At 39.1% G+C, this 19,645-nt stretch overlaps 1 protein-coding gene, 1 long non-coding RNA gene and 1 other non-coding gene across 5 annotated transcripts; 1 reads left to right on the top strand and 2 right to left on the bottom strand.

Moving 5' to 3' along the window:
• Positions 1 to 1,834: 1,834 nt before the first annotated feature.
• Positions 1,835 to 12,874, bottom strand: LOC113968226. 3 transcript variants are annotated; one of them, XR_003534440.1, is made up of 4 exons: positions 12,595 to 12,874; positions 8,567 to 8,602; positions 5,527 to 7,571; positions 1,835 to 3,931 (listed from the first exon to the last, which is right to left on the bottom strand). It is a non-coding gene; the product is annotated as an uncharacterized LOC113968226 (long non-coding RNA). The 3 variants fall into 3 exon arrangements; XR_003534439.1 differs by lacking the exon at positions 1,835 to 3,931 and adding an exon at positions 4,370 to 4,968; XR_003534438.1 differs by lacking the exon at positions 1,835 to 3,931 and having other exon boundaries at positions 4,370 to 7,571.
• LOC113968368 lies at positions 8,232 to 8,312 on the bottom strand. The gene has a single exon (XR_003534491.1). It is a non-coding gene; the product is annotated as a small nucleolar RNA SNORD93 (small nucleolar RNA).
• Positions 12,875 to 12,881: 7 nt separating the features above from the next.
• TOMM7 (translocase of outer mitochondrial membrane 7) lies at positions 12,882 to 18,373 on the top strand. Its single transcript, XM_027684590.1, has 3 exons — positions 12,882 to 13,077; positions 16,902 to 16,950; positions 18,149 to 18,373. The coding sequence occupies exons 1-3, from the start codon at positions 12,975 to 12,977 to the stop codon at positions 18,162 to 18,164; spliced, it is 168 nt and encodes a 55-aa protein (XP_027540391.1). The 5' UTR covers positions 12,882 to 12,974; the 3' UTR covers positions 18,165 to 18,373.
• The last annotated feature ends 1,272 nt before the right edge of the window (positions 18,374 to 19,645 follow it).

The following is a 19,645-nucleotide window of genomic DNA, read 5'->3' as shown; positions in this document are numbered from 1 at the left end:
AGAGCAAGTCATGAGCATCTCTGTCCCTCTGTCTGTGGGGGAGTTAGGATATGATTCTCAACACGAATGACTGTTCATTCATGTAACAACGGGAAATTGCTGAATCAGTGTGAGAAAGTTCAGTGTGAGATCTTATGAAAGGGGAGAAGGTATTTATTTACAAAATCTTTAAGCATGTTGGTCTTATGCACTCACACTCATTCTCCTATAAATTTAATTCTCTGACACTTGTATGTTCATGAGCACCAAAACATAGAGTCTCAGTGGCCTGGCCAGAGTCACTCGAGTTTGACACAAAGGAACAGGGATGCCCACTGCCAAGCCCTCACTACAACCCCTTGACTAGGGACAACGAACTGGTTTCTGGACAGATCTTTCATTCCCCTTATGAGGGAATGAAAGTTGGTATATGGTCATCTTTCACCTCAGAATCCTGTTTACTTTGTTCTCCATAAATGATAGGCCAGGTTGCTGCCCATTGCCTGTTTTATCTTGTTTTCAACACGTGTTTTTGGGACAGGCTAACAGGAAAGGCAAGGCGTATCTGATGCTGCAGCCTTGTTACCATCCCCCTGGCGTCAGGATAGGTCTTTTGCTGACAGGTCATCTGTTGTTGAAGTGCAGGTCTTTGGCCTTGACATAAACAGAACAATTCCTTAATTTTTCTGCTGGGAATGGTTTTCTGTGTTAACAAGAGTCCATCCTTTTAACCCTCTGTTCTGCTGTTCCTGCTGATGCTTTCACGAACTTCTATCTACACTTCAGTCATACCAGCCTTCACTGTGCTGTTACACATCTCTACACCTCCTTTGGACATTCCTGATGCCCTTTTATTAGAATTCATAATCTCTCTAAAATATATAATTTACTGCCCCATGGAGTCTTTGACAGGACACAGGTGAATGCTCTGTTGAAATGTAAATTAAGCTTGTAAATGTTAATAGTGAAAGAGACTCTAAAATTTGGGGGGGACACACACAACATTCCCCATGTCTGCTGAAGCACATATTTCTTGAAATGCTGAAATATGTGTGAAATTAACTAAAACACTGAGGTGGCCAATATAAACAGCTTGAAAAACAACAAAATTATGCCTGCCAAAATAGTAAATGGAAAACTGATAATCTGTATTTCCCATGACATGTGCTGGAGGATTTGAACACAGCGCTCTCACTGATGTCATGAAGTTAATGCTCTAAATTTATGGTTAGTGGGAGAAAACCAAACCATTCCTGGTTTAGTATCTTTTCACTTGTGCCCAGCAATGTGAGAGGTTACTGCTGACAGGAGGCAGTACTTTACCCTAAATCTTGAAGCTGAGGTTTGCTAGTTCTGACCGGTGCTGGGTATGAAGTCAAGAAAAGTGAGTCTGCATTTAGCAGTCAGTGTTATAGTGTGCAACTACATGACAGCATTAGACACTTTGAAAGGTAGGGTAGCACAGTAAAGTCAATAATTAGTCTTTGCAGCTAGTTATTAAAAGCCAACATTGATCAACTGAAAACTGACCAGCAGGAGTTTGCATGTTCCTGGCTTTTAGCCTCTTTTTTGCTTCTCAGTATTCTTTGGAAGTAAAATCTTAAAACCCATTCTTTTAGTAATCTTGTTCTTCTTTCTGTAACTGGATTCATTTGAGATACCGGGGCTAAGATGTGTTTCTGATGTCAGTGCCTTGTGACACAGATGCAGTCAAATGGGATAGCCTGAAAACTCCAGCTGCCTTAAGGGCAGAGAAAAAGTTCAGATTCATGATACAATACCTGAAAGAAAACAGAACTTCACTGATCTAACAGTTTATGAGTTCTAATGCAGAGCAATGTCTTCTAGGGACAGGTATTTGGACACCCCAGGGACTGGAAGCTGCAAGGCTGGATTTATCAAAGTCGGAGATAAACCAAATTTTGCACGAGGTACAATTTGCATTTTTATTTCCTAGTGTTGAGATCTGATTGAAAATGGAAGTTAAATGTGGTTAAGATCCCACAGAAGAACATAGTAAGAGATGCCACACACTGCCCTATGTACAATCTTAATGCAGAATCCTTGTTCTCAATCAAGCATGCAGTCATGGAACCATGGTATGTGACTATTTTTGTCACCACACACTTTCTGGCTTTTTCAGAGCTTGGACTGGACTCTGGTGTAGCATTCATCACAATTGAGATCACAGGAAGTGCATGAAAAACATATTTAATTTGTTGTGAAAACTGGAGTCAGAAAATTCCAGACTATCTGTTCCTGCTTCTGCAATAGAACTGCTATGCATCAACCTAATCACTCCAATCAAAATGCTCCTAATTTTCTAATGCCAAATATTTGCCTAGGTGGTTCTAGGTAGCTGAAACACTGAGAAATTCCCAGCTGCAGCTGAGGTTTGCTCTATGTGTCTATACATGTATCCTCAGTAATGGTGTTGGTATTGATATCCAAGCTGGCTCATTTTCAATTAATTCTGATAAACCTACAGTTCTATACTGTATACGTTTATATACATATAATGCGTGTCTATACACATGTACACAGAGTCATAGAATGGCCTGGGTTGGAAGAGACCTTAAAGATGATCTCATTCCATGAGGAGGGACACTCTTCACTAGACCGGGTTGCTCAGAGCTCCATCCAGCCTGGACTACATTACAGTAAGATGCCCATAAAATGACAACAGAGAAATAATTTTATTCAGTGCACTAAAACTGAAACAAACAGTAGTTTAGAAAATGCATTGTAACCACCAGTTCATTACACAGCAAACACGGCAAGTACTGAATTTACTAGAAAAGCATCCAACAACCAGAGAAGCAGAAAGAAAAAAAAAATTAAAAAAACCTGCAAGGTTAAGAAGCATTTGTGCAAATGGATTTATTTCTGGCTTGAAGCCATGTGGGGAGAGAAAGAAATTACTATAGATAGATTCCCAGAAGGTGTAACAGAAGTTTCAGCAGGCTGTTGGAGGGTGAAGTATGTCAAGAATGAGGTTAGCGATCAGTAGTTTCAGAGAATTTAAGCAGAGTCTGCTCACAGGTAGCAGACTCCACAGAATTCTAAACACGGAAGCAATTGTTGGTATTCTTCTACTACTTGTGACAGTAAGTATAAACATTTTTAATTTACTAAAAGAGAGAAGGACACTTCAGCACACATTTAAGGGTCCTGGCAACTTGACAGTAGCAGGCTTTAAATTCCACAGATGTAGAAGTATTTTACCCTGTCACTAAAACTCTCATCTCTGAAGGAACATAACCAGAATAACTGATCTTGATCAACTACAAGCTTAATACATGGTATATTCCAATTTTTTTTAATCCATAAGTAAGTATACTTTTCAAAAAAAATACTATTGTATTTTTTGTCACAGGCACACAACAACATCATGTTCTCTATTCAGACAATACATAGATCTATCCCTTTGTTTCCATGTAAAGAAATATAGGGACAGGCTTTTGGCCAATCTGCCTATAGCAACAGCTGCTGCTCTAAGACGGTTTTTTTGCATTATCTGTAACTTCTTCTGTAACTGAGCTGGAACCTACTCAGCAAAACAAATACAACTGTATGGAACAATGATGTGTTTTTGAGGTAGTAATATCTTAACTGCTCTTAAAGCAGTAATTTTTGAACATTTCACACATATATTACAAATAAAAAGGAAAGTTGGGTAGAAATAAAGGAAAACATACACCATCTAGGATTAGTATAGGAAAAGATCATTGTGGAGCTTATAGCAGGAAAAACTTGCCATGCTCCCAAAACCTCAGACTTATTTCTCCTTAATAACAGTTAACAGTTTTCAGCAGTGGATAATTAGGGATGAATAAAATAAGTTTTACACTGGAAAACACATTTTTCAAAGCAGCAGTTTTAGTTAATTGAATCATTATCTTTCTTCCTTCTTCTTGAGCTAAGGGATCCAGTGGTTGACTACAAAACAAGTCTGTAAACAAATGCCTTCAATTAGTCATTATTTTGAGGACAGTTTATGTTCTGCAGAAAAGCAAATTAATCTTTTCCCTTTTGAGATAACTGCATATTCGGGCTTCTGTGAATTATGGAAAATGATGACTATTAGGAGGTGTCAGCTCTTTGTGAAGTGTAAAATTACACAAGGTACAAGGAGAAATCACCAAGAAACTTAAAGTGGACTCCTTTGTAATTTATTCTTACAAACCTTCACATAGACCTTAAAAATGTTGAATATAAAGAGGCAGTAACAGGCTATCATAAAGGTTTTTGAAAGACTACAACTTAACTTAGTGAATGACAAAGATATCTAAAAATGCAAGTATTTGTTTTAATAATAAAATACTACTCTTAAAATTGATTTTAGCCATCTGATCTGATCGCCACACATCTTGGGGAGAATATTCTTTTCAAGATCTACAACCTGACTGTCAGTTGTCTGCTATTTCATCGGTGTAAGCTCCTCAGTCTCAGCGATTTGGGCTGCTAGCAATCATTTCTATAATGTTCGCAGGAGTTAGAAATGTCATAGTTTATGTGCACAAAGTGCTGGATCAGAAATCTGGATTTTGTTCTTGTTTCTGTAAGTCACCTGCAAACCTCTATTCCTCAGTTTCTTCATCTGTAAAATGAGGATATTGATATTCACTAGCTTTTAAAAATCATTTAAAGATATACATGGGTTAATGATTAAGCAGTGTGAATAATCCCTGGTGAGTAAAACACAGCTGCTAATCCACTGACTGATTCACTCTCATATTAGCATCTTTATTTAAACATTCGCAAAACACTCATTTTGTCAAACAGCAACTGCAAAGAAGCTTTTATCCAGCACAAGTGTAATTAGAGTAGTAGAGAAGCAATGAGACTGTGATCAGCTTTGAGCTCAAGGGACTATCTGATATTTTACGTTCAAGTAACTGAAGTAGCAAAAAGAGTTTCCAATTCAAGTCTGACCTCTGCTGGCTTTAACAGAACACTGCTAATACATTTTGGATCAAAGGTGTCTTCCTGTAATGAAGTGGAAGAACTAAATTAATAGAGGCTGATAGTCAGCATTTTTTATACTTTTTAATAGTAGTTAAATTATTTTTAATTTTGTTTTTTAAAAGTCCCATCTAGGCTCCCTGGCAGATTCATGTCCTCAGGTTTTCAAAAACCCACTAGCATATCATTCATATTAGAGTTGCTGGAACTAATATACAACATGGAAAGTAACATTCTGCATGAGGCTTTAAAGAAATTTAATAGAAAAGTTGCAGAAAAATATTTTGCTATGCTACAATTAATGACTCTAATATATAGTGCTGTATGTACTAGTCAAATACTAATTCCCTAAGAGACCAGGATCAGTCTAGTCTAATACTGTCACTAGAAGTAGCCTGTCCCCTTAAAATATGAAAGGAAAGAAGAATAATTTTTATTACTGTGTTTATTTTAGAAAGAATTTGCCATCACAAATACTACACACAAATAACTCATCTCTCAATTCAGGGGGACTCATTTTCCTTTCTATATTTAAAATAGGAAGGTAATTGTGGTGTGGGGAACTATCTTAGTTATACTAACTCGCACAAATTCATCTAGCATGATTTCAACCCCAAGGTGACATTTTTGTCTGAAATACAAAATCTGTATCATTATGTGCTGAATGATGCTATCGAGCTGAAAAGCCTCCAGTTCATTCATCTTGTAATCTTCATGCTTCATTACACTTAACAGCATCTAATCTCTTGTGACTGCTACCTAAACTTAAAATAAAGGAGTAAAATACTGTTTCTTCAGATGTGTGCCTAATATACACTTCAAAAAAAAGGGAAAAAAAGTATTACAGAAATGGCATTTTATTTTGACCATTCACGTGCTTGGAAATCAGGGTCAGACTCATAGCCTGTGCCAAGTGTGCCTAACAGACTTTATAAAGCAGAACCTAAGAAACATTCACAAGTTCTTCAACTGTCTTCTTCATCTGCTAAAACTCTTGCTTAAATAGCTTTCATGCAAAATGAAACCTTTAGGAGTCAGTGTAAGATTTTACAGGAAGCAGTGAAAGGCACACAACTAATTTGCCCTTGCTGGTTTGGGGTTTTTGTTTGTTTATTGACTTTTATTTTATTTGCTTTAGGTAAGAAGCTATGCAAAAAGTTACTGAAATCTCATTAATCACTCCGGTATGTACTCCTACAAATCAACTGGACTCCAAAGAAACCAGTATCTAAAATGACTGTCGTTCTGCATTTATAGGAGATTAATGTTTGAGATTTTTAATAATCCTAACCGAAAAGCAGCAGCATTGATTAAAACACTGATAGGTATTTCCCTGAAAGGTCATTTGTTTTCTATGCATTAGTGGAAAGAGTCTTAGATGAACTTATAGGCATGCGAATTAGGCTGTCAATACATACAGAAGATACACTGGTGTGTCTACTTGACAATGTTTTGAAATTAGTAAAATCTAAAAACATTTTTCTGGGCTAAATATGGGTTATGATTATGCTAAAATAGATAAAGTATGGACAGAAATTGTGTATGAAAGGGAAGCATTTTAAGAGACTAAATTTTATTTCAATAGAATAGTAAAAACTTCATTAACCATGAGTTGCGCTTCATTTAATCTAATAGCAGCAGACTAGACTTGCAAAGGAAGAAGAGAGCTTTCCTTGATCACCTTCTGGTATCTTGGAAAGGCCTTAATTAGTCTTCATTATAATACTAAATTACTGATTCTAATCTTCCATGTGCTGAAGATCCCAAAGAATTTTCAGTGAAATCTGAACTGCTGAAATGCAAAAACTAAAGACACACATTACTGCTGATACTTTTATCCATATTGGTTGGGTTTCCAAGTTCTGAATGGCAGCTCTTGCTGCAGCGTCACCTTGAGTAGGCAGCTCATGCAGCGCACTCTTGATGGGGCTTGGCCAGAGGAGGTGTGAACTGCCCCTCACCTTGTTGGTCATGGTTAGGCCATGCTGAATTAGGAATATGACAAAAGCTCTGTCCTTAAGTTTCTGAAGTGAATTCACACAAAGTGAACAATGAAGATAAATTAATACCTCCATTCACTTTACCTAACTAATTCATTCAACATTTACATATACTATGAGTTATTCCATTTGCACATATACATGACAGATTTACTTCGTTGACTGGCAAATCTTATTCAAGACCTGAAAATTCAGATATTTTTACATTTCCTATTAAGCTCCGAACTCTATAATTTTTATTACAAGTTGTTAAAAACTATTATAATGACAACACTAAAACCTAGACTATGCTGTGCTTTAAATTCTATTTAAATTAAAGACATGCTAAATTAAACTTTAATTTATACTTTAAAAAAATCTTAATTTTAACAAACACCCTTCTTGTTTTGGAGGTAACAACAAAAAAGGATACTTAGGGATATACGCAGTAACTGAAACACTATATAATTTAACAGTGACTTAACACAAAAGCCAGAACAAACATTTTGGCAGAAAACGCATAGACACGTTTTACATCCACCTGGCATATTACAACTTTGAGGTTCTTCTTTTTGCTTTACTACCTGTTTTCTCTTTGCTTATAACCAACGTTGTTAACTTCTTACTGTTGCATTTATCTTGTAAAATCTGAAAGTGCACCCAAAAGCATTACTGTAAATCAGTGAAGCAAATGCTGTGCATCATTCAGTTGCATTTTCAAATACTTCATTGTCAGAAAAAGTTGTTTCAGCAGCATATTTATTTTTTGTAGTTGGATGTTAAGAAAGACTATTACACCATTCACAGAAGAGAGAAAGCAGATTACAACTTACAATTACTATTTTTCAAATCTCAAATTCTATGTTCTATATCAGAGAGAAATATTTCATTTTCATGTGCAATGCTGCCAGCTGATTGCAAAGACTTACATTCTCAGTTTCATGGTTGTTTCACCATAATACAATTCACTAAGGTCAGAATTCATACAAAGGCAAGTATACAAAGCAAAGATTGTTTAGAAAAATCAGAATATATTCATTGTCTTCCTCATCTTGTTTCAATCATAGTAAAAATTTGCCTAAAATAAACATTTTTTAAGTCCTTTGAAATCTTTATGGATGTGGGCTGTTAAAACAACATATTCTTAAGCAACAAAAATCTACTTGAGATCTGTTGACAAAGAAAAGGTTTACATTCAAATATCTTTAGAGGAAAATCCTCCTAGAGTTACTGAAATGTTTACTGTTCAGATGCTAAAAAAAGAGCTTAATTTAAAAACAGAGAATGAGTAAATATATATATTCATTTTGGCCTCAGAAAATCCTTTCATTCATCATTTTTGCGTATCAAGTATGTAAAGAATCAGATTATTGTTTTCATCCTTGGCCAAGTAGTGCAATCATAAAAACATGCATTTAAGGACTGTGGTGTTTTTAGATAAACTACCTATGATAAAAGGTAGCAGTATCTTTAAGTGCAACAGTTAATTTTCATTATTAAATGAAGATAGGGAGAATGGGAAAGCCACGCTTCAAACAACAGTAAAGTTTTGCAGCAGGTAATATTCAATTTTTAAGCACGTCAACAGTTCTTCTCAGAGGTCTCTGAAAGCACTGGATGAGGTTCTTTGATTGCTATCTCACCTCAGGTTGCTGTTCCTTCTTCCCTGGCCTCAGAAGCTGTAATGAAAAGTAATGATTGTAACTCAACTCCACTCAGTTTTGGTTTATTTTTAAATAAATAAATTGTACAGTTACTGTATTGAATACACAAATTCACTACACTTTCCCTTTTGTTTCTACCACTCTGATAATTTTACTAATTTTCTAGATAACCATCTGTTGTGGTTTCACCCTTGCCAGCAGCCAAGCCCCACACAGCTGCTTACTCACTCCCCCACCAGCAGGACTGGGGGGAGAACTGGAAGGTAAAAGCTGGAAAACTTTTGCGTTGAGATAAAGACAGTTTAATAGGGAAGGCAAAAGCTCCGCACACAAGCAAAGCAAAACAAGGAATAAATTCACTGCTTCCCATGGTCAGGCAGGTGTTCAGCTATCTCCAGGAGAGCAGGGCCCCATTACGGGTAAGTGACTCAGGAAGACAAATGTCATCACTCCAAATGTGCCCCCTTTCCTTTTTCTTCCTTCTACTTTATATACTGAGCATGATTCCATGGTATGGAACATCTCTTCAGTCAGTTCAGGTCACCTGTCCCCAGCTGTCTCCTCCCAACCTCCCATGCACCCCCAACTTTCTTGCCAGCGTGGCAGTATGAAAAGCAGAAAAGGCCTTGGCTCTGTGTAAGCACTGCCCAGCAAAAACAAAAACATCTCTGTTATCAACCCTGTGTTCAGCACAAATCCAAAACACAGCCCCATAACAGCCACAGTGAAGAAAATTAACTCTACCCCTGCCAAAACCAACGTAGCATCTGACAATATCACTTTTCTTGGAAATATGCCATATCAGACGGTGACCAGGGTACATCCAACAAGTATCATACAGAAATTCATGTGGAAAAGATTCAAATTTGGACAGAAAATTTTTATATGCAATACAGCTCTGCATTCCAAGTATGTTTTGAAAATATGTCCTCTTGTCTTTGTGAAATGACAAGGAACATTTTCCAGACCAGTGGTTCTGCAGAGAAGCTGAGATTTATTAGACTAAATAAATAGGAATATTAAAATTGAATAGAAGGAACATCATTAGTAGGGCACAATAAAAATAGAGAGCCTAATTATAATAATGAAGTGAAACAGAATGTCTAGTCATAATATGCTACCATTTTTATTGACATCATAAAGATTCAGCCTGCAATGGAAATCCATTAACGACCTCTTCCTTATGTTCTTGTGTTATTTATACTGATTTATGGTGTAATCCCCAAGTATGAAATATCTACCATAGCGTCTTTGAAATCTAAGTTCCTCCTAAACAGAGTCAAACTCAAACTTTCATCCCAAGAAAATGAATTTAATGCAGTTTCTTGTCACTAAAGTGAAGGGAAAAATCTCAGAAGTGAGAGTGGTAAGCACATAATGGAAGTTTGCAGGGATTTCCTATGTCGAGTTTACAGTGATTTTTCACAGACTTCAATGCACTTGGTCTCCTTCATCAGCCTTCTGAGTTGCACATACTGTTGCATGGCTTTACTTTCTGGTGTACTGAGATAAAGCATTAGAGGTCTGAAATTCTTGAACCTGAAAGGTAACCTTTGCACTCAAAACCAAAAAGACATGTTACAGCCATCTGACCGAGTGACATTACTTCCCTGATCCTGAGACGGACACTAAGAGTTATTCAGTCACGTCTCCAAGAATCTCAGTTCTCTCATTTACCCATAAAAATGGAAACATTTGGCCATTTTACAATGTGTGTTAGTGGTATTTATTTGTTGTGAAAACACAGCACTTGTGGAATTACTGCTAATCAAGTTAGTAAAACAGCAGGTATTCATATTCTTGTTGTCCCTGTTAAAACCTCTGCAATTTTATTTCTGATTTTATTGTTATTGCTGATCACATGAAACTATGAGGCTAAAAGAAATTCAAAGAGATTTTTTTGTAACAAAAATCTTTCAACGCATATGGTATTACTAATTTTCTTTTTCATTCCAGCAATTGGGGCTCTAGTTCTTATTTAATGGATATACCATTCCAAGTGGTTTTGTCTTCATTATCAGCCATAAAAAAAAATCAAATAAAATCAAAATCCTTCATGAAAGTGTTACCACAATAAACTACAAACATGGAGTAATACCCACAGCACACCTACATCATCTTACTTCTATCTTCTCCGGGCAAAGCCTCCTCCATCAATTTCTTACGGTATCCATTTCTTTGGGTATTACTTATCCCTTCAAAACAGCTAATTTTTTCATGCCCCATCATAGGAATCTTTGTTTTAAGGGCTAATTTTCATAATTTCAATTATTTGAATAGCACTGTCTCACAAACTTGCAGGAAGGATGACCGCTGCTCTCTTTCCCCCTTTGGCTGAGTCAGTAGTTCATCAAAGGACTGCCGAGCTCTTCGACCCTCTAGCATCCTAGGTGCCACAGGAGCCAAAAAAAGGCATGGAAAACTTCTGGAGTCAGTACAACTATTTACTCTTTGCATGCTCTGCAGTTTTTTGTTTTGATGTGGGGGTTTTGTGGTTTTGGTTGGTTGGTTGGTTGGGTTTTTTTACTACAAATATGATACTTTGGACCGTATGAGACTATGGATGTGTGTTATGACGGAAAATGTGCTGTTCTCCAGTCACTTGTCTTAGTTTACAGATATTCTTTCACAGCCTCAGTACGTAAAACCATGTAAATCTAAACTGGTAGCTATACAGAATCAACACTGGGTTTATTTGCATACCAAACATACCCCCTTGTGCTCTTATAGGCCACAGCACTGATTCTGTTTGCAAGAAAACTGGCAAAGAAATATTAACTTTCTTGCTATTAGTTTCCTGGCTTCTACGGTTAAATCAAGGAAATAACCTACAAGCTTTTAGTCTAACATTCAAATTGGCAGACATGAGAAATGAGAGCTACTAAGTTTCTGCGCTCTGAAAATTATTCCTTCACTTAATGCACAAAGTGAAGAAGAGAAAGAGCCGGCATGTGTGGCACACTTTGGTGAACACCCTTTCTTGAGAACATCCACAATAAGATTATACGGTGTCACATGTGACACAGTTAAACCAATTCTCAAAGGAGACAGAGCTTTTTAACCCTTTGGATCAGTTGATTAGTACATTTGACCTTCTGAATTTAACCTTCCCACTTACACTAAAACTATGGGAAGTTTAAGGAAAAATACCTTTTGAATTTAATTCCACTACAGTGGTGGACATTTTATTGTACTATTTTGTAAGAGATTATTAACAAGCTGTGGGCTGTAATGAACAGTTGGTTTTGCATGTTTAGAAAGAACAAGCTGTAACAGTAACCACAGTGTGCAAACTGATCTTACTTGGCCTCACCTACACAGGAAAACCAATTTAATACAAACTGCTGGAAAATAGGTTTCTGCAGCAACCACTTCTCTTCCTTTGCAAGACTCAGAAAAGCAGGTTCAATAGTTTGAGTTCTCTTTTGAGTATGACAAGCCATTACTGACAAATGAACGTGCCTCTTGCACTACACGTGTTTCGCAGAGACTACTCATTTATCTGTTAAAAAGGAAAGTGCCTCAGTGCTTATATAGGCTGTGAGGTTGTAAGGACAAGGCCAACGTGCTGTACCAGCAGTTTTCAGATATTAGGTCTCTCCCTATATTTCTAGTCAAGCTTTCAATTCCCTGAACTCTTGTTCACGGACTGAACACATTGTGCAGCCTGGTATCAAAGATCACAAAACACCCAGAGCTGGAAGGAACCAATAAGGATCATCGAAATCCAACTCCTGGCCCTGCATGGGTCACCAAGAGTCACCATGGGACACCGTGTGCCCGAGAGTATTGTCCAAACATTTCTTAAACTCGTCAGGCTTGGTGCTGTGACCACTTCCCTAGGGAGCCTGTGCCAGTACCCAACCACCCTCTGGGTGAAGAATCTTTCCCTAATATCCAACTTAAACCTCTGCTTGACACAGCTTCATGGATTGCTTCATGGAGAGGCATTTCCAGTTTCACCCAGAAATACTTTTCTCATCACTTCACCTGCACCTTTCACTTACCAAAGGCACTTCCTACCCTCCACAGGCGGCGCGCGCGCGTACACCTCGAGAGCTGCGGGGAAGTAACACAAACATGACTCCTGCAGGACCTAAGGCAGACAAAGAAGACCCACAGCGTTTGTAGACCCCTCTCCCAGCCGCCCGACCCTGGTGGGCCACCCCCAACCCCGATCCCTCTGCCTGTGGCGATGACACGCGGGCAGGACCACCCGGCGGGCGCAGGCAGCCCCCGGCCGCCATTTCCTTGCCCTTCCTCGGGCAGCGCCGTGCCTGGTCCCCGCCCCGCAGCCCCGCCATGGGTCCCGCCCAGCGCACGGCGCCGTTACGATATCGGCTGAACTCCTCCTCTTCCTCCCCCTCCTCTCTGCCCCGCCGCCGGGATGCCGAAGCTTAGCAAGGAGGCCAAGCAGCGGTTACAGCAGCTTTTCAAGGGCGGCCAGTTCGCCATCCGCTGGGGCTTCATCCCCGTAGTGCTCTACCTCGGTCAGTGCCGGGCGGGCGGGGGCCGCGCGGGGGGCGCTTGGCGGCCATGACCGGGGTGGGGGCCGGGGCCAGGGCGGTGGCGCCTGGGTAGCTCCGCTCGTCGCTCTCCGCCCCCCGGCCCGTCCGGGCGCTGCCGCCCGCCGAGGAGCAGCGGGGGCGAGGAAGGGCCCGGCGGGGCAGGACCGCCCCGCCGCCCGGGCCCCGCGGCCATGGCCGCGCATGTGCGGAGGGGCAGGGCCGGGGTTGCCCTTGGCAGAGCTGCGAGGCAGTGAGGCTACATATCATGGCATTAGTAATGCTTACGTTGGGTGGTGGTTTTGTTGTGGGTTTCTTTTTTTCCTTTCCTTATAAAGAAGAAGAGTTTGGCCAGCGGGTCCAGGGAGGTGATCCTCCCCCTCTACTCGGCCCCAGTGAGGCCACATCCGGAGTTCTGGGCTCCTTAGGACAGGAAAGACAAGGACCTACTGGAGAGAGTGCAGCTGAGGGCCACGAAAATGATGAGGGGTCTGGTTTCTCTTACGAGGAGAGACTGCAGGAGCTGGGCCTGTTTAGTCTAGACAAGAGAAGACTGACAGGGGATCTCATTAATGCATATAAATATCTCAAAGGCAGGTGCCAAGAGGTGCCAAACTCTTTCCAGTGATACTCAGCGACAGGACAAGGAGCAATGGCCATAAACTAAAATGCGAGAAATTTCACCTCATCACGAGGGAGGAACTTTCGTACGTTGAGGGTGACAGAGCACTGGAACAGGCTGCACAGGGAGGTCATGGAGTCTCCCTCTCTGGAGACATTCAAAACCCACCTGAACACGCTCCTGTGTAATGTGCGCTAGGTGACCCTACCTTGGCAGGGAGGTTGAACTAAATGATCTCCAGAGATCCCTTCCAACCCTAACAGGTCTATGATTCTGTAATAAAGAGTTTTCTGCTCCTTTTCCTCCCTGGAGGCTGTTTCTGATCCGTGTGTGCCCAGTGATGGGAGGGCCCCTCAGGGGAGCAGGCAGAGCATACACCCAAGCAGACAAACAGCAGACGGAGCTGTGATTTAACCTGTGTCAGTGACCAGCTGCTTCAGTAGGCGAGGCTGTGTTCCGTGTACAGGGAGGAAAGAGTTGCCAAGTGATGGGAGCGCTGACTCGTGGCACTGAGGGGGTTGCCAGCCTCTGGCTAAGCTTGAATTTCCAGCATAATGTACAGGTTACGATCTCTCTCCCACCCAAAATGGGACTCCTGTTTCCAAATTGCAGTGGAACATTCAGGGGATGCCTTGATGTCGTGCCTGGTGCCCAGGATGTATTTCACTTGCTCCTGTCATGGGACTGGGCAGGTGTCACTACCACATGGTAGTTCTCCTGCTGAGTTAGGGCTGTGTGCCATCAGCTGTCCTTATTAAAGAGCTTGACCCACTTAAGATAGGCAATGTGCCATAGGCCTGACACTTTTGTTCGCTTCATTTATGACAAGGGGCCCCAGAAGGGCTGATCCCTGCAATTCATCTGGCTTAATTTCTGCCCAAACTCAGTTGGGCCTTTTGGGAAAAGTAGCTAAACCAGGCAGGCATCTCTGGGTGGAAGACAAACATGAAGGAGGGCTGGGAGCTTAATGTGTTTACAGTCAAATCTGATAGGTTGTTTTGATTAATTGAGGGGAATGCAGTGTCCAGTTTGAAAGGCTTTAATTGTTCGTAGATAACAATCAGGGAAAAGTTGGTCTCTTCAACTGTTGCAGAAGTGCTTTAACAAAAACTACAAGAAAAAGAAGTCACTTCAAAAACTATGGAAAAAAACTAATTGGCATTATTAGGTTTAAACTTTAATTGCATTTTCATTTTTAGTTTATAATTTATTTAAATTGATAAGTATTGGGTGGGAATTTCAACAGTGTTTTGTGACCTAATTTTGCTGTTGCTGAAGTTTTGTTTTGATTTTACTTTCAAGACAGTATCTATGGATATGGGAAAGATGGTCTTTGTTCTGAGTGACATCAGAGGACATTAAATACTTAATACTTATTGTATAAACTTCAAGTTATATAAAGCCATCTTCCTGTATTTACAGTTGCACTAACGTCAGGCTGCCTAGTTCAATTTTGCTACATAGCAGTGAGAAACTCAAGTTGTAGTAGTTCAGGTTCATACCTCCAGAAAATAAGTGTGCTGTTCCATTTCTGCATTGCCTTCTTATAAATTTGTCTGCAGTAATGAAAGGACATTAAGTATAAGCAGATGGGAAGGGGGTGTGTAGGTGCCACCTTTGCTTGCCATAGACATTTGGAGGTGCCATGCATTTGAAGCCTATAGAATTGAGAGAACCTCTTCTATACTGGGATTACCTTTGAATCTTGGAGGGAAGGTGTGATGCACTGGAAGGGCAAGAGGCTACACAGTAGTTGGTGTCGCTGATTGATGGGCAGTTTTTTTATCGATCCCTGTGTAGAAGAGATACATGCTAAACTAAACATAGGCAAGGCAATGTTCAGCAAATTTGAGCTTTTAATTTCCTCTGAAAGGCTTTCTAGCTCAGGATGGGATGCTCCGGGGCTGTACAAGGGAGCCTGGTACATGAATGTGCAATTATAGGTCATTGGGGGTTTTTTTGTTGTATTTTTTTAAACTTGCTTTGAAGTGGCTGCCCTGGTTTTAAGTTGATAAATTAGATGAGTGTAGTTTTGTTAAACCTGGTTTGCTTACTTAAAAATAATGGGAGTGGGGGGAAAGGAGCCAGAAACATTCACACACACAGAGAGTGTGACTCGTAATACAACTTTATGAATTTTAAAGCTGTGTTGCTGGACAGTATGGCAACCAAACAACTTGTATCAGGGTGTTTGATAGTCTCAAATCATGCAAGGTTATCTTCAGAGAGCTTTCCCTATGCCTGTGAAGTTAATGGAAGTTTTTGCATTAACCTTTGTGGCCTGTGTTTCAGGCAAGGTGACATAAAATATTTATTTTCTGTAAATAAGGGAAATAATATACTTTTCATAAATTATCCACTTCTAGATAGCCCATGTAGGAGGGAGTGTGTTGAACAGTGCCTGAATTGTGTGATTCTCCTTCAAGATTTTTAATTTACAGTCCAGGGAGCAAAGATGCTTCATATATTAACCCTTAGTTGCTTCTCCAGCATTCGTTTACTTTAGTCAGTTGGTTTTTGAGTCATTAGCTGGGGTGAACTCTTTTTTTGTTTTAATTAACTTTCATTTTCCTGGGTGTTAGTAGATTGACAAACATCTTGTTTGTTTGCAAGCTTTAGTACTATGTAGCTTTTCAAAAAAACGCCAGTCAAAATAGAAGATTGGAGGTTTCATTGATTTAACATTTAGAATTGTGTCATCCTAAGTTACTGAAAAACTGCTTTTAAGTTCTGCATCAGATGTCATTGCAGAATGTTACCTGTTAGGCCTCAAGGTGCTCGCTTATACCAGGTATAGGCGTTTCTGTTGGTAGAGCCTTGCTAGGCTGCTTTCTGAAGATCATCTAAAATCTGTGTGTTTGTGTGTTTAAAGCTGTGTCTTGCTCTTCAGGGTAGATAACTTCCTTGATCTCACAGGTAGTTGACCCTGAATTTTAAGTCAGGTGAAGATGCAGGTAAGACTTAAAAAAAAAAAGTACACTTGTATTTATTTTCTCTGCTTCCTAACCCTGATAAGAATGTACGGTTTTTATTCATGTTAGTGCACAGCTTCACGAATCATAGTTCTCCGTTCAGTAGTTTTTTCTTATTGCAATTTAATGAACTGGAATAATTATATAGTGATTTAAGTAGGAGTTTGCACATACATATTTTTATATATATGTATGTAATGTATGTTTCACTTCAGGTTTTAAAAGGGGTGCAGATCCTGGAATGCCTGAGCCAACTATCTGGAGGTATGTATTGGTTCTGCATGTTTACAAACCCAGTGCAGATAGTTACTGGTTTGGGTGTTATCTCTGCACAACAACGGTTGTGAATATTGCGTTCATCCTTTGTTTTTAGTGTTGTAATTCTTGTTTCTTTAGAAATCCAAATGACAAGTCAGCAAAGTTCTACTTCTTGGGAGGACCTTTCTCTTAATCTGGCATGTCTTTTAATATATGGAACTTCCTGTACCTTTTGAGTGGCAGCTGCCCTTCTGACAATCTGTTGTAGAGCTAGTTTGTGCAAGTTTCTGCACTGAGGAGTAAATTACCAGCTTTCTAGCACAAATTTAAAACACAACCTAATCTCCTTTGGCCTTTGCAAATGAGGTACTAGCACTGTATAAGAGCTGCATGAAATAAAGGGCTATATCCTTCAATATTAGTCACTGTCATGAAGCAAAGTGCATTTGCTCATGTTGCCTTTTTCTTGTGGGACTTTTTGTTAGTGCTACATATCATGGCATTAGTAATGCTTATGTTCTAGTGGTATTTGAGTTTTACTGAAGGGCTTCTATGGATCAAACTAAATAAAGTTATGAAGAAAGGGTGACTCTTCAACTTTTCTTGAAATACTTTTGATTACTGTGCAGGACCAGGTATTCCTGAAACAAATTGGACTGTATTGTTTTCAAAATCACACATTAACTCTTCTAGCTTCACATAGTTACAGTGAATGGAAATCCCATTTTTAGGATTCAGTGATTCAGTAGAAACAGTAGAAGGCATGGGGAAAAAAGTGTCAAGTTCATGTTTCAATTTCAGTAGAATCTTCAGTTGTCTTAAGAACTAAGTTGCTGCAGTTGTTTTGCTTGCTGACAGTGTTTCTGTGTTTTTCTATGTTTAGCTTCACTAGCAGTTTGAGACTTTTTATCTTGGTCCACTGAGTAAAATATGTATTTCATACCAGAATATATGTATATAGATACCAGAAGCAGATGTTTGGGCTAATCTGAAGCTTACAGACACTTATTTTCCCAAGCACATATTTGTGCTCTGTAGGCTTAAATTTTGAATTAATGGCATTATTTCATTATTTTGGAGGTTATCATTTATCCTGTACATTTATAGAGCTGTTCCTTCAGACTTGTGTTTTACAAATATCAATTTAAAGACAAGTACATGCTGCAAATCTGACTTTCATTTCCCTCCCTCCCCCCCCTTTCAGTCTACTTTGGGGATGAAGGATGTGATGGTCCTGTTCTAGAACCAGCGGATGAACAGAGAGTGTCTGAAGATACGTACATTCCAGAGGATGAGGCCGACACTTAGACCAGCTGGCACAATCAGCTTGCTAATGACATAGGTTGTACATATAACAAAATGGAGTTTATATGGACCTAACTTATTTACATTACAGTGTAATTAAATAAATACAATTCGAATGGATAAACGTTGTTTTTAAGTCTTTAAATAACTATAAGTGTAGTAATTTCTTTATAACAGGAGGATAACCCATTGTGTGGGTTCTGTTTTGTTGGGTTTTTTCTTCCAAAATATGGTGATATTCAAGCCCCATATTTATCTCTTTTATGATCATATTTTGGGTAAAGATTCCTCTTTGTCCTCACAGTAACCAGAAAACTGAGCTAATGTTTTAAATACTTTGGTATTCTTCAAAAATTCCTTCCCCAAGTATTGGTAAGCCTCTGCGACTGGTTACCGTGCTGACCTGTTTAGGTTTTTTCCCTCCTCAGATTTTTTTTTGTACTAGCACAGTCAGATAGTAAAAAGTATAGTTTTCTGCCAAATTTACCTTTAAATACCATGTTTCCTGGGATTTAGGATGGAGGGGAAGGATACAACAAGAGTGCTCTGTGTGCGCGTGTATATAGTGCTCTTACTTTAAGAGGAAGTTATTAATGTATAACCGAAGGAAGAAATCAAATACACTAATAAGGTGTATGCTTCATTTTTATGCTGAAGTCTTGCTCTTTGGACCATTGTTGGTTTGGCTTCAGTTGGTTTTCTCCCTTTTTAACACTGAAGTACAAGCACTAAAGTGGTGACCATGTGGTCTCTGTTATATAAAAGCTATGTTGGGTAGTTTGCTCTCTCCCCTCCAGAACTTTGCAGGCTAACTTGTATCTCTACAGTGATTTTTGAAAAAAATGTTTATTGGACCCAAATTATGATTGCAATGAAGGTAATCAACATTTTGGCTTGGCTTATTTTTTTTAATTCTCATAGGTTTTCAGACAATTTTTACATTAATTAAGTGTTTAAGGAATGGGGATTCCTCAGTTTTTAATCTGCCATGAAAATCCATGGTAAACTGTTACTGCATTTAAGGGCAGACATGACTGGAAAAAAAAAGAGAAATAAGCCAAGAGAAAAAAATTAAATTGAAAAACAAGAATTGGGAAGAAAAAAAGCAGAAACATTTATGAGGGTTAATGCAAACCACCATGTTCCTTAAAATTCCATTAATCATGATAATTTAATCAAATGTTATGAAATAGAGGAATAGCTAATGATAATAGTCTGCTGACAGGGGAATAGAGCAAGGACTGAATGCAGAACATTTTCTTGTGAGTATATCCTTTTGCTATTTCAGCTTTTCTAGTGCTTTTCTAATGGTAACTTGAGATTAATGTAACCACTCATATATCTTAAATTATGGAAGGAATTCAAATTCTGATCCTTTTTCTTGACTGATCATAAT

The sequence above is a fragment of the Neopelma chrysocephalum genome, unplaced genomic scaffold, assembly GCF_003984885.1.
Source record: "Neopelma chrysocephalum unplaced genomic scaffold, ASM398488v2 Primary Assembly neopelma1_67, whole genome shotgun sequence".
NCBI classification, from domain to species: domain Eukaryota; kingdom Metazoa; phylum Chordata; class Aves; order Passeriformes; family Pipridae; genus Neopelma; species Neopelma chrysocephalum.
This window is presented reverse-complemented; position numbering and strand designations above follow the sequence as displayed.